Consider the following 16,101-nt stretch of genomic DNA (forward strand, 5'->3'; position numbering starts at 1 on the left):
TATTTCAAATTTTATATGTTACAATTATTTTTTGACACAATGTGTATTCCTTTATATGTAATCACACATAACCCTTTCTATTGTGATTCATTCCTTCCTGCATTTTCATGTTTCCAAATTTTGGATTTTTTTCTATGTACCTAAAGTATATATTTATTTTACTGCAGACTTGATAGCAATGAATAACCTCAGATTTCACGTCTGAAAACATCTTATCTTTATTTTGACGAATATTTCCTACAAGTGTAGAATTCAGGGATAGGAGTTATTTTAATTGAGCACATTAAAAATATTGTTCCATTGTCTGGAGAGCCAAAATAAAAATAAAAATAAAAAATGGCAGACAAGAGGCAGAACTAACTTGCAGCTCCCACTCGGACAGACAGATCAGCATGTGGAGACTCACACCATGAACTTCTGCTCCAAGAACTACCAAAGGAACACACCAGGAAAGCCAAGAGAATCCACAGACCCTTTGAAAGAAGTAACTTGCCTCTTCAGGCAAGCTGAAAAACTGTGAATGTCCAAAGTGTGAAAGGGGGAACATCCACCCCTTAACACGTATCATCAATGGGGAAACTGAAGTTCCAGATCATGGGAGAAGGATCTGGAATTGAGACAAATTTAGAGAGCCAAGTGAAATATAGGTGTAGAGGAAGCAGTGGGATAAGCACTCTGGGCACTTTCGGTCCCCAGAAAAGCCGTTTCTGACTTTGTCTCACAGGGGTCCTTGGGAGGGCTGCCAATGGAATTGGGGAAAGACCACATGGAGAAGGAAACTTCCAGCTGAACTCTGTAACAATTTCAACCAAACACAAAGTTTCCTGGAGAGAACCTGGGGCAGGGGGGTAAACAGGGAGTGCAGATACAAGCACAGAGGCTGCAGCAAGTGGGGAGGTGTGAAACCCAAGAGCCCTGCTTGCTTTCTCAGTGGGGAGGCTTGTAGCCTGGGGAAAGTTTTCCGCCCTGCTCACAGATTGCCTGGAAATAAATTCAGTGCTATTGGGGAGTGGGGGACAGTACTACAAGAACTGCTGAAAGGAGCTCTAACTCTTGAAACAAATCCCTGAAAGACACCAAAATAGAACCTCCTTAAAGCACAAATCTCACAAGACCTATAAAATAATAGCACAATGGAAAAAGAAAAAACAAGGTATTCGGGCAACAACTAGCATGATAAATAGAATAGTACCTCACATCTCAAAACTAAAATTGAATGTAAATGGCCTAAATGCTCCACTTAGAAGATTTGGAATAGCAAAATGGATAAGAATTCACCAACCAAGTATCTGCTGTCTTCAAGAGACTCACCTAACACATAAGGACTCACATAAATTTAAGGGAAAGGGGTGGAGAAACATATTCCATGGAAATGGACACTAAAAGCAAGCAGGAGTAGCTATTTTTATATCAGACAAAACAGATTTAAAGCAAAAATAGTTTAAAAAGACAGATGGACACTATATAATGATAAAACGACTACTCCAACAGGAACACTTCACAATCCTAAATATATATACACCTAATACTGGAGCTCTGAAATTTATAAAACAATTACTAATATACCTAAGAAATGAGAAAGATAGCAACACAATAATAGTGGGGGACTTCAATACCCTGTGACGGCACTAGACAGGTCATAAAGACAGAAAGTCAACAAATAATGGACTTAGACTACACCCTAGGACAAATGGACTTAACAGATATTTACAGAACATTCTACCCAACAATTGAAGAACAGACATTCTATTCATCAGCACATGGAACATTCTCCAAGAAAGACCATATGAAAGGCAACAAAACAAGCCTCAATAAGTGATCTCAGATCACAGTGGAATAAAATTGGAAATCAACTCCAAAAGAAATCCTCAAAACCATGCAAATACATGGAAATTAAATAACCTGCTCCTGAATGATTATTGGGTCAACAATGAAATCAAGATAGAAACTTAAAAAGTTGTTGAATTGAACAGTATTAGTGACACAACTGATTTAAAACCTCTGGGACACAGCAAAAGTGGTGCTAAGAGAAAAGTTCATAGCATTAAATGCCTACATCAAAAAGTCTGAAAGAGCAAAAATAGACAATCTAAGGTCACCCCTCAAGGAACTAGAGAAACAATAACAAACCAAACCCAAACCCAGCAGAAGAAAAGAAATAGCAAAGATCAGAGCAGAACTAAATGAAATTGAAACAAACAAACAAAACCAATACAAAAGATAAATGAAACTAAAAGCTGGTTCTTTGAAAAAATAAACAACATTGATAAATAGACCATTAGTGAGATTAGCCAAGAAAAGAAGAGAGATCCAAATAAGTTTCATCCAAAGAAATGAAACAGAAGATATTACAACCAATACCACAGAAGTAAGAAAAAAAAAAAATTATTCAAGGCTACTATGAACACCTTTACACACACAAACTGGAAAAATTAGAGGAGATGGGTAAATTCCTGGAAATACAAAAATCTCCTAGATTAAACCAAGAAGCAATAGAAACTCTGAACAGACCAATAACAAGCAGTGAGATTGAAATGGTATATATTTTTTAAATGTCGACAAAAAAAGTCCAAGACTATATGGATTCATGACTGAATTCTATCAGGCATTCAAAGAAGATTTGGGACCAAGCCTACTGACACTATTTCAAAAGAAAGAGAAAGAGGGAATCCTCCCTAAATTGTTCTATGAAGCCAATATCATCTTAATGTCAAAACCAGGAAATGACATAACAAAAAAAAAAAGAAAGAAAACTACAGACCAATATCTCTGATGAACATAAATGCAAAAACCCTCAACAAAATACTAGCAAACAGAATCCAACAGCAGATCAAAAAGATAATCTACCATGATCAAGTGTTTCATACTAGGGATGCTGGGATGGTTTATCATATGCAAGTGAATAAATGTAATATACTACATAAACAGATTTAAAAACAAAAATCACCTGATCATCTAAATAGATGCAGAAAAAGCATTTGACAAAATCCAGCATCCCTTTATGATTAAAACCCTCAGCAAAATTGGCATAGAAGGGACATAGCTTAAAGTAATAAAAGCCATCTAAGACAATCCCACAGTCAACATTATACTTTACAGGGAAAAGTTGAAAGCATTCTCCCTGAGAACTGGAATAAGAAAAGGATGCCCATTTTCACCACTCTTATTCAACATAGTACTAGAAGTCCTAACCAGAGCAATCAAACAAAAGAAATAAATAAAGGACATCCATATCAGTAAAGAGGAAGTCAAACTGCCACCATTTCCCAATGATATGACTGAATACCTAGAAAAGCCTAAAGACTCGTCTAAAAAGCTCCTAGAACTGATAAATGAATTCAGTAAAGTTTCAGGATACAAAATTAATGTACACAAATCAGTAGCTCTACCATACACCAACAGCAACCAAGCTGAGAATCAAATCAAGAACTCAGCCCCTTTTACAATAGCTGCAAATAGTAAAATAAAATACTTAGAAATATGCCTAACCAGGAGATGAAAGACCTCTGCAAGGAAAACTACAACACACTGCTGAAAGAAATAGTAGATATCACAAGCAGATTGAAACACGTATCATGCTCATGTATGGGTAGAATCAATTCTGTGAAAATGATGATGCTGCCAAAAGCAATCTACAAATTCAATTCCCACCAAAATACCACCATCATTCTTCACAGAACTAGAAAAAACAATCTTAAAATTCATATGGAACCAAAGAAAAGCCCATATAGTTAAAGGAAAACTAAGCAAAAAGAACAAATCTGGAAGCATCATACTACCTGACTTCAAACTATACTATAAGGTTATAGTCACCAAAACCACAAGGTCCTGGCATAAATACAGACACATAGACCAACGGAGCAGAATAAAGAACAGAAATAAAGGCAAATATTTACAGCCAACTCATCTTTGACAAAGCAAATGAAAACATAAAATGGGGAAAGGACACCCTATTCAACACGTGGTGCTGGGATAATTGGCAAGCCACACGTAGCAGAATGAAACTGAATCCTTATCTCTCACCTTATACAAAAATCAATTCAAGATGGATCAAAGACTTAAATCTAAGACCTGAAAGCATAAAAATTCTGGAAGACAATATTATAAAAACCGTTCTAGACATTGGCTTAGACAAAGGCTTCACGACCAAGAACCCAAAAGCAAATGCAACAAAAACAAAGATAAATAGATGGGACTTAATTAAACTAAAAGCTTCTGCACAGCAAAAGAAATAATCAGCAGAGTAAACAGACAGCCCACAGAGTGGGAGAAAATCACAAACTATCCATCCAACAAAGGACTAAATATTCAGAATCTACAAAGAACTCAAACAAAGCAGCAACAAAAAAACAAACAATCCCTTCAAAAAGTGAGCTAAGGACATGAATAGACAATTCTCAAAAGAAAATATATAAATGGCCAACAAACATATGAAAAAATGCTTAACATTACTAATTATCAGGGAAATGCAAATCAAAACCACAATGCAATGCCACCTTACTCCTGTAAGGATGGCCATAATCAAAAAATCAAAAATAATAGATGTTAGCGTGGATGTAGTGAAAAGGGAACACTTTTACAAAGCTGGTGGAAATGTAAACTAGTACAACCACCAGGGAAAACAGTATGGAAATTCCTTAACAAACTAAAAGTAGATCTACCATTTGATCCAGCAATCCCACTACTTGGTACCTACCCAGAGGAAAATAAGTCTTTACACAAAAAAGATACTTGGACATGCATGTTTACAGCAGCACAATTTGCAATTACAAAAATATGGAACCAGCCTAAATGCTCATCAGTCAATGAGTGGATCAAGAAAATGTGGTACATATGTATTATGGAATACTACTCAGCCATAAATAGAAATGAAATAAGAGCATTCACAAGCAACCTGGATGGAGTTGGAGACCATTATTCTAAGTGAAATAACTCAGGAATTGAAAACCAAAAATCAAATCTTCCCACTCATAAGTGAGAGCTAAGCTATGAGGACACAAAGTCATAAAAATGGTACAATGGACTTTGGGGACCCATAGGAAAAGGTGTGAGGGGTGAGGAATAAAAGACTACACATTGGGTGCAGTGTACACTGCTTGGGTGATGGGTGCACCAAAATCTCAGAAATCACTACTAAAGAACTTATACATGTAACCAAACACCAACTGTTTCTCCAAAACCTACTGAAATAAAAAAAAAATACCAAAAAAATTCATATATGGTCATCTGGAAAAGTATCTTTGATATAAGTATAAAAAAGCAATAGCATGTCTAATATGATTCTAGTCATGTAACACCAACAGTTTATATATGTATATATCGATGATTGCATGTATTTGCCTGTAAAATATCTGAATCAACAACAAAATATTGTTCCATTGTCCACTAGCTTCCATTATTTTGATTAAAAAGAAATCTAGCATTCTCATTGCTTCTTAGAAGGAAATGTGTCACTTTATTTCTGTCCTAGGTGATTTATGATTTTCTCTTTGTGCTTTTCAGCAGTTTAGTTTAATGTTTTTCTAAATTTATCCTCCCTGAAGTTGACTACGGTTTTAAAACTATGGTGTGTTATCTTTAATCAGCTTTGGAAAATTCCCAGCTATTATCTTTTTGAAAACTCTTCAGCCATTTTTCTCCACCATTTTTTTTCTGGGACTCCCATTATATACACATTAAACTTTTTCCATGTGATTCATGTTTCTTATGCTGTCTGATTTTTTTAATTTTTTTAATCTCTGTGCTATACTTTGGATGCTTTCTATTATGCTGTCAACTTACTGATCATGACTTCTGAAATGCATATTCTGATGGTCAGATTTTCAGTATTTTCAGTTCTAAAATGTCCATTTAGTTTTATACATTCTAATTATCTAGTAAAAATATCCATCTTTTTATCAGTTTTGTCTCTCTTCCTATTTTCTTGAACATATTAATCACACTTATAATCCTTATATGTTAATGCTAATGTCTGGATGATTTATGGATCTACAATTATCGACCTCTTTTCTTCCTGCTTATTGGTCATATGTTCATGCTTACTCACCATTTTAGGTTTTGTTTTGGTTTTGGTTTTGCACCAGAAACTGTTTTCAAAGGACTTTACAGGCTTTAGATGTTATCTTTCACCAGAGCGAATGTCCCCATTTTCGTGTTTGGCTAAGAGAGTGAAAGTATGATCACCTCAGTACAAGTACAGACTGCAGTGGGTACTGTTTTACAGTTTTAGTAAGCCTCATTTATGCTTTGTCTCTCTTTCTAGGTCATGGGTTTCTTAAGATTTTGAGAATAAGGCTAGTTAGTCTTAGTCTTCTCAAATCTAAAAGACTGCTAAAGATCCACCTTTTTCCTATAGCACTTCCTAACCTGCTGTTTAATTTTCCAGTCCTAGATAGCTTCGAAAATGTCTTGAGGGGGATACAAGCCTACCTATGAAGGCAGACCCAGATCCTTTTCTCTAGTGAGTTTTTATTTAATATAATGGGACTTTAGGAATTATTATCTAATTTTTTCTCTTTCTTAGAGATGGGCTCTCCCTCTGTTCCCCAGGCTGGTCTCAAACTCTCGGGCTCAAGCAATCCTCCCACCTCTGCCTCCCAAAGTAGTGGGATTACAGGCTTGAGTCACCATGTCTGGCCTATTTTTTAAAGCTTTTTGGTGTAGTACCCCAACATTTCACGCAGATCTGTCTGTTATGCAGTAAAGTGTATTTTTATCATGAGCTTCTTTTTTCAAAATAGAGATAGTGAATTTTCTGTTAAATATAAATTTATATAAACAGAACAATTAAATAATTGTTTCAAAAATGTATGGGTGGTGAAAAGTGTAAAGATGATAGGTCAATGACTAAAATTGTGTTCACTGCTCTAGAGAGCATTCTGTGAGAGCACAGATTTTTAATCCAGCATTGTGGGATTAGAAAATATATACTAATTCTTTTTGTTTGTTCCATAGCAACTTTTCACTAAGGTTATCTTATATAAACCAGCATATCCCATTTTATTCTAGGGAAGTATAATAGTAATAGTATTTGATGTTGACTTGATGGTAGAGAATCATAACCAAAGAAAATGTTGAATGTTACAAATAAAATTGAAAAAGTGTTTCTCTGTTTTTGGTCTCTGTGAGTCAAGTAATGATTTCTTAGATAACTATTCTAATATTTTCTCAGTGAAGACATTATAATTCACAACATATACTTCCCTTCCATAGTTCTACCTTAAGGTAAAAGGATCCTAAAAGAACAGTATATTCGGTGATACAGCTAGATGTTTCACTTAATGTATAATTAGCATATCTTTTCTTTAGTCACCTGATATTATAATTTGATACAATCAAATGAAAAACATGAATAAAATGTTTATCCTGTTTTTTTCACAAAGACTTTAACTTTTTGGTAGATTTACAGAGGGAGACATCAATTACAGATTAAATATCACACTGATTACAAAAAGAACAAATTATTCTATAAAACAAATGAACTGCCCTTTGAAAGAAAATTCTACAGCTGCTAAGTCATTTTAGGTAAGATCTATTTAGTGATTTTACATTACTAAATTTTATGAGAATCACACAGTTTACCTTTGATTGATAAAACTCGAAGTGTGCATCTTGGAACTTTGGTGGAAAATATCTTCTTCCAAAGAGATGTGCCAATACTAATACTAGCTTTTCCATAACGTCTTGAGAAAAATGTTTTGAGCCTATATAAAGCAAAGTGTCTTCTTGTAAATATGAAAGGGTATAACTCTATTTTTTCATGTTTAAATGGAATGTCATATTACATTTAATTTCATGGAAACTAAAAATTTATGACAAACATAGCAATTGAAGAATTACCATATATCCGCTAATAGTTTTTATCTGTGCCTTCTTTTTCATCCTTGCTACCTATACCCTAATTTAGATTCTAATGATCCCACACAAATTGCCTTATTTCCTTACCTAGATTTTCCTCCTTTAGTCTATCTTAGTGATTTTAAGAACTACCTATAGATTTAGTGTTTAAATGTAAAAATCAAAGGATTTTAATCAAAAATGTATTAAATAAAATGTATTTAAAAATTTACTCAATATGGATAAAATTGTGCTATTTTTAGGGGAAAATATGATTCTAAATTACACTATTAATATACTATTAGCTATTTAGGTATACTATACAATAATATTCAAAGAAAATATGATTGGACGAAAATATTCACAAACATTAATAGTGATTATCTGTGGATAGTGTAATTATGAGTAATTTTTTATTTTTAACTTAATGCTTTCCTATATCCTTTTTCTATGATGAATATATATTATATTTAATTAGAAGAAAATATTTTCTAAAAAGTGTATGTTATTTAATATGTTATTAATCCTGGAGGCAAGGAATCACTGAAGTTAATATTTTGGAGGTGTTGACATTGTAAATACATGTCATAAAACATGGCTGACTATCATTTAATATATATTAGTAGGTATTTACTTTATCAATTGAAGATCTATAAATTATCTACATATTAATTGTATTTTCTTTATTAAAAATATTCCTGAAGTGTTGGTTTTCTACAAATCTGTTGCTATTTTTGGACTCTCTCTCTACATATATATATAAAATCTCAAGCTTACCTTTCCTGGTTGGCTGACAGAGATCATGGAAGAGGCCATTTACAAGAAAACTGACAAAAACAAGATTAGAAGGTTCATGATAATGCAAATGTGATACAAGTCCAGCAAACCCCATAGGATTACCTTCTTGATCTAAATAGCCCTAAAGAACAAAAAACAATTTATTAGTTTGACTCAAGTCACCACATAATAAGTAACTTATTAAGTACCAGTTTAAAATAGTATTTAATGCCAATATAAGAAATATTTATAACTATTACTGGGCCCAACTTTTATAATTATACCATTTATAAATAATATCAATCATTGGATAGAACCTTCTAAAAGCTACAATTTGTTCAGCATGATAAGAAATCTAGATAGTAGTAATGCTATTTCCCAAAACAAAAGTGCAGTAATGCATACCTCTTTCACCAGGAACTGCAAAGAAAACAGGAAGTAAAGTTTTAACATGTCCATGACTCTGGGTTGCTTGAAGGACAGCAATGAATGCTTTAGCACTGATAGCACCTTTAAAGAAAAGAGTATTTTTAGACACACAATGTTAAGTGTTACGAAATACATTTGAAAATGATAATAAATGATAGATCAATATCTATTATACCACACAGATATCAGAAATGTATCAGAAAAAATTTGATTTCATATTATTTTATAGTGTTACATGGCAACTTCTTTAACAAAATAGAGCACATAAACTGAATTGTCAGAAATGAAACGTATTGCCAAACAGTCTGATTATTAAGGCCATTCCAGTTCAAGAGTTTATAGCTTTTAAGTTGTTCTAGGAGTAAAAAGATATATTATCCTATGTTCTGCAGTATTATTACAAAAATAATGTAACTAGGTTGATTTCACCAATGTTATAAAAATATTGCTTGTTTTCCAGAGTAAAACTGCATTAAAGTACATGTATCTTTCAACTTCCCATTGAAATGTCTATGAAATTCCGAAAAAAAAAAAAAAAAAACCAGCATCACCAAAATTGAAACTTAACCTGTCTTTAGGCCTGAGGGTTTATAGAACCTAGAAAGAATCTCGACTTACTATAAGGTTAATGGACTAGGAGGAGGAAGGGAAGGAAAAAAATAAGGAAGGGAAGAGAAAGGGAGGGGAGGGGAGGGGAGTGGAGGGAAGGGAAGGGAAGGGAAGGGAAGGGAAGGGAAGGGAAGGGAAGGGAAGGAGAGAAGGAAGAGGAAGGGAAGAGAGAGAAAAGGAAGAAGAGAGAAAGGGAGAAAGTGGAAGGGTAGAAGAAGGGAGTGCACTTTCCATCTCCTTACTGTGGGATGATATTTTTGAGGGCACCATATCTGGCCTTTTTTGCAACCTCTTCTCTCTCATATGCCACATTTAGTCAGAGATGGCAATAGTCAGAAAACAGCATAGTAAAGGGTGAGGGTTTCATGGTGGTTCACTATAACCACAGAGGTACAGACCTCATATTAAAGTCATACTAAGATTATAAGAATCCTGATAGCATTGCATACTATAGTTTATTGTGATTAATGTCATCCAGATAATCAATGTGTAATAAGACTAGCAGAAGTAGAACGCGACCTTTCAGTCCAGAAAACTACATAGATGAAGATCTGCTAAACACTGATATTTGGGCCAAACACTATTCATCCAGCTCAGCTCTGAAAGGGTATTTGATTAGCATTTAGGTGGATAGAGTGAAGCCAGAAGAAATTTCATACATCCTATTGCTTGGCAAACCATCAGATTTGGACAGATGTATCCAAAGTGATAAAATAGAAAAACACACAATAGATCAAATCTTCTTAAGAAAAATTGATCATCTTCCTAAAATTATGGTCATGCTGTAAATATTTACTGAATGTCTACATCAGAAAATCAGACAAACAAACATTATTGGCCTTGGAGTGCTTACATTCTAGTGGAAAATATAGAGAAAATATATAAAAACATGATAGAGATAGGAAGATAGAAAGACAGATGATAGGTAGATAGATGATTGATAGATGTAGATAGATGGATAGAAAGATAAATGATAGAATGATACATGATAGAAAGGTAGGTAGACAGCAGATAGCAGATAGATGATAGAAGGAAGATAGATAGATAGATAGATAGATAGATAGATAGATAGATAGATAGAGGTAGGTAGATGGATAGAAATATAGATGATAGACATAAAGAAAGATAGGTCAATGTAGATAGATACATAGATAGATTTAATGCTATAAAGGAACTGATGAGAACTCTATTTAACTGAATAAGGAACATTGTCAATGCAGCAGACAGGGAAACATTTACAATTTAGAAGGCATGGTGAGGGTAGGCTTCACTATGTAATGTTAGAGCAAAGAATTTAATGTGGTAAGAGAGTGAGGCCATGTATATGTCTCAGGGAAGATCTTAGAAGGAGAAGAAACAGCAAGAGCCATGGTCCTCAGACTGGAATGTGCCTGGGGTGTTCATGAAGCAGGTAGCAGGCCATATGGGAAAGAGGAAGGAGTGAGTTTTACAAGCTGGTAAGAGATCATATTCTACAGGATCTCATAGACTGTGACAAGGACATCTTTTCCTCTAAAGAAAAGATCTGACCTATGAAAATTGTTTTCTACATGCAGCAAAAAAAAAAAAGTTGTTTTGAAAAAATACTTGTATGCCCTCTCTCACCACCCTTATTCAATACAGTATTGAAAGTTCTGGCCAGGGCAATCGGGCAAGAAAAAGAAATAAAGGATATTCAAAGAGGAAGAGAGGAACTCAAATTGTCTTTGTTTGCAGATGACATGATCCTATATCTAGAAAACCCCATCATCTCAACCCAAAAGCTTCTCAGAAGCAACTTCAGCAAAATCTCAGCATACAAAATCAATGTGCAAAAATCACAAGCATTTTACTATAAACCAACAACAGGCAAGCAGAGAGCCAAATCACAAATGAACTCCCCTTCACAACTGCTACAAAGAGAATATAATACCTAGGAATACAGCTAATAAGGGAAGTGAAGGACCTTTTCAAGGAGAACTACAAACCACTGCTCAAGGATATCAGAGAGGACACAAACAAATGAAAAAACATTTCATGCTCATGGATAGAAAGAATCAATATTGTGAAAATGGCCATACTGCCCAGAGTAATTTATAGATTCAGTGCTATTCCCATTAAACTACCAGTGACATTCTACACAGAATTAGAAAAAAACTATTTTAAAATTCATAGTGGAACCAAAAAAGAGCCCATACAGCCAAGACAATCCTAAGCAAAAAGAACAAGCTGGAGGCATCATGCTACCCAACTTCTACCTTTAACACAAGGCTACAGTAACCAAAACAGACACACAGACCATTGGAACAGAATGGAGAACTCAGAAACAAGACTATACATTTACAACCATCTGATCTTCAACAAAAACAAGCAATGGGGAAAGGGTTTCCTATTTAATAAATGGTAATAGAAGACCTGGCTAGCCATGTGCAGAAAATGGAACTGGATCCTATCCTTACACCTTATACAAAAATTAACTCAAGGTGGATTAAAGACTTAAAGGTACACCCCAAAACTATAAAAATTCTAGAAGATAACCTAGGCAATACTATTCAGGACATCGGCATGGGCAATATTTCATAATTGATGTGGTTTGGCTGTGTACCCACCCAAATCTCATCTTGAATTGAAACTCCCACAATTCCCGCATGTCATAGGAGGAACCCAGTGGGAGGTAATTGAATCATGGGGGCAGATCTTGCCCATGCAGTTCTCATAATAGTGAATATGTCTTATGAAATCTGATGGTTTTAAAAAGAGGAATTCCCCTGCACAAGCTTGTTGTCTCTTTGCCTGCTGCTATCCATTGTAAGACATGACTTACTCCTCCTTGCATTCTGCCATGATTATGAGACCTCCTCAGCCATGTGGAACTGCAAGTCCATTAAAACTCTTTCTTTTGTAAATTTCCCACTCTTGGGCATGTCTTTATCAGCAGCATGAAAACAGACTAATACAGTAAGTTGGTACCAGTAGAGTGGGGTGCTGCTGAAAAGATACCTGAAAATGTGGAAGTGACTTTGGAATTGGGTACTAGGCAGAAATTGGAACAGTTTGGAGGGCTCAGAAGCAGAGAGGAACATGTGGGAAAGTCTGGAACTCCCTAAAGACTTCTTGAATGGCTTTGACCAAAATACTGATAATGATATGGACAATGAAATTCAGGCTGAGGTGGTCTCAGATGGAGATGAGGAACTTGTTGGGAACTGGGGCAAAGGTGACTTTTGTTATGTTTTAGAAAAACGACGGGCAGCATTTTGCCTCTGCCTGAGAGATTTATGGAACTTTGAACTTGAGAGAGATGATTTAGGGTATCTTGCAGAAGAAATTTCTAAGCAGCAAAGCATTCAAGAGGTGCCATGGGTGCTGTTAAAGGCATTCAGTTTTATAAGGGAAGCAGAGCATAAAAGTTCAGAAAATTTGCAGGCTGACAATGTGATAGAAATGAAAATCCCATTTTCCGAGGAGAAATTCAAGCTGGCTGCATAAATTTGCATAGGTAATAGGGAGCCAAACATTAATCACCAAGACAATGGGATGTCTCCAGGGCATGTCAGAGATCTTTGTGGCAGCCCCTTTCATCACAGGCCCAGAGATTTAGGGAAAAAAAACTGGTTTCCTGGGCCAGGCCCAGGGTTCATCTGCTGTGTACAGTCTAGGGACCTGGTGTCTTGCATCCCAGCTGCTCCTGCTATGACTAAAAGGGGAGAAGGTACAGCTCAGGCTATTTCTTCAGAGGGTGGAAGCCCCAAGCCTTGGCAGCTTACACGTGGTGTTGAGCATGACAGTGCACAGAAGTCAAGAATTGAGGTATGGGAACCTCTGCCTCAATTTCAGAGGATGTATGAAACTTCCTGGATGTCCAGGCAGAAGTTTGCTGCAGGGATGGGGCCCTCATGGAGAACCTCTGCTAGGGCAATGCAAAGGGAAAATACGGGGTTGGAGAACCTGCACAGAGTCCCTCCTGGGGCACTGCCTATTGGAGCTGTGAGAAGAGGACCCCCACCCTCCAGACCCCAGAATGACACATCCACTGACAGCTTGCGCTGTGTGCCCAGAAAAGCCACAGACACTCAATGCCAGCCTATGAAGGCAGCCAGGAGGGGCACTATACCCTGCAAAGCCATTGAAGTGAAGCTGCCCAAGGCCATGGGAGCCCACCTCTTGCATCAGTGTGACCTGGATGTGAGACATGGAGTCAAAGGATATCATTTTTGAGCTTTAAGATTTGACTTTCCCACTGGATTTTGGACTTGCATGGGGCCTGTGGTGCCTTTGATTGGCAAATTTCTCCCATTTGGAATGGCTGTATGTACCCAATGCCTGTACCCCCACTATATCTAGGAAGTAACTAACTTGCTTTTGATTTTACTAGCTCATAGGTAAAAGGGACTTGCCTTGTCTCAGACGAGACTTTGGACTGTGGAGTTTCGAGTTAATGCTGAAATGAGTTAAGACTCTGGGAGACTGTTGGAAAGGCATGATTGGTTTTGAAATGTGAGGATATGAGATTTGGGAGGGACAAGGAGTGGAATTATATGATCTGGCTGTGTCCTCACCCAAATCCCATCTTGAATTGTAACTCCCACAATTCCCATGGGTTGTGAGAGGAAACTGGTGTGAGGTAATTGAAACATGGGGGCGGGTCTTTCCCATGCTGTTCTCATGATAATGAATAAGTATTATGAGATCTGATGCTTTTAAAAAGAGGAGTTCCCTTGCACAAGCTCTCTCTCTCTTTGCCTGCTGCCATCCATTGTAAAACATGACTTGCTCCTCCTTGCCTTCTGCCATGATTGTGAGGCCTCCCCAACCATGTGGAACCGTAAGTCCATTAAACCTCTTTCTTTTGTAAATTGCCCAGTCTTGGGTATGTCTTTATCAGCAGCATGAACATGGAATAATACAATGATGAAAATGCCCAAAGCAACTGCAACAAAAGCAAACACTGATAAATGGGATCTAATTAAACTAAAGAGCTTCTGCACAGCAAAAGAAATGATCATCAGAGAAAACAACCTACAGAATGGGAGAAAATTATCCATCCAACAAATGTCTAATATCCAGAGTCTACAAGGAACTTAAACAAATTTATAAGAAAAAAACAAACAACCCATTAAATAGTGGGCAAAGGACATGAACGGACACTTCTCAAAAAAAGACATACATGCAGCCAACATATGAAAAAAACTCAACATCACCACTCATTAGACAAACGCAAATCAAAACCACAATGAGATAGCATCTCGCACTAATCAGAATGGCAATTATTAAAAAGTCAAGAAACAACAGATGCTGGTGACGTTGCAGAGAATCAAGAATGCTTTTACACTGTTGCTGGGAGTGTAAACCAGTCCAACCACATTGTGGAAGACAGTGTCGAGATTCCTCAAAGAACTAGAGGTAGAAATACCATTTGACCCAGCAATTCCATTGCTGGGTATATGCCTAAAGATATATAAATCATTCCATTATAAAGATATATGCATGTATATGTTCACTGCAACACTATTCACAATAGCAAAGACATGGAATCACTCCAAATGCCCATTAACAATAGACTGGATAAAGAAAGTGTGGTACATATACACCATGGAATACTATGCAGCTATAAAAAGGAATGAGATCATGTGCTTTGTTGGGACATGGATGGAGCTGGAAGCCATCATCCTCAGAAAACAAATGCAGAAACAGAAAACAAAACACCACATGTTCTCACTTATAAGTAGGAGGTGAACTATGAGAACACATGGACCCAGGGAGGGGAACAACACATACCAGGGCCTGTTGGGGCAGGGAGAGGAAGAGCATCAGGAAAAATAACTAATGCATGCTACGCTTAACACTTTGGTGATGGGTTGATAGGTGCAGCAAACAACCATGGCACATGTTTACATAACAAACCTGCACATCCTGCACACGTGCCTCAGAACTTAAAATAAAATAAGAAGATGGAAAAAAAGAAAAAAGTATTTGTCATACTTAATGGGTGCCAAATGATATGACTTCTTTGAGACAAGGCACTACAGCCTGTGGTATAGAGACAATATAAACTGACATTTAAAAAGTACATTATTATGATATAAAAGAGTGATGGATGGAGTAGTAAAGAATTTCAGGGGCCAGGTGCAGTGGCTCACACCTGTAATCTCAGTACTTTGGGAGGCTAAGGTGGGTGGATCACAAGGTCAGGAGATCGAGACCATCCTGGTCAACATGGTCAAACCCTGTCTCTACTAAAATACAAAAAATTAGCCAGATGTGGTGGCGCATACCTGCAGTCCCAGCTACTCAGGAAGCTGAGGCAGGGGAATTGCTTGAACCTGGGAGGCGGAGGTTGCAGTGAGCTGAGATCATGCCACCGCACTCCAGCCTGGGCTATAGAGCAAGACTCTATCTCAAAAAAGAAAAGAAAAAAGAAAAAAAAAAAAGAATTTCAGGAAAACAAAAGTCCAGTAGTAGCAGAACTAA

At 36.4% G+C, this 16,101-nt stretch overlaps 1 protein-coding gene across 5 annotated transcripts in view; it reads right to left on the reverse strand.

Annotated features, from left to right (window-relative positions):
* The window catches only part of DDX60 (DExD/H-box helicase 60), a 110,508-nt gene that overhangs the window by 12,647 nt on the left and 81,760 nt on the right, over positions 1-16,101 (reverse strand). For all 5 annotated transcript variants that reach the window (XM_055385763.2, XM_031010494.3, XM_055385761.2 and 2 more), the window contains 3 exons: positions 9,019-9,123; positions 8,614-8,755; positions 7,582-7,703 (listed from right to left, as the gene is read on the reverse strand). In XM_055385763.2, coding sequence (XP_055241738.2) covers positions 7,582-7,703; positions 8,614-8,755; positions 9,019-9,123 — 369 coding nt within the window. The remainder of the gene's footprint in view (positions 1-7,581; positions 7,704-8,613; positions 8,756-9,018; positions 9,124-16,101) is intronic.

This window comes from Gorilla gorilla, chromosome 3 (assembly GCF_029281585.2).
Source record: "Gorilla gorilla gorilla isolate KB3781 chromosome 3, NHGRI_mGorGor1-v2.1_pri, whole genome shotgun sequence".
NCBI classification, from domain to species: Eukaryota; Metazoa; Chordata; class Mammalia; order Primates; family Hominidae; genus Gorilla; species Gorilla gorilla.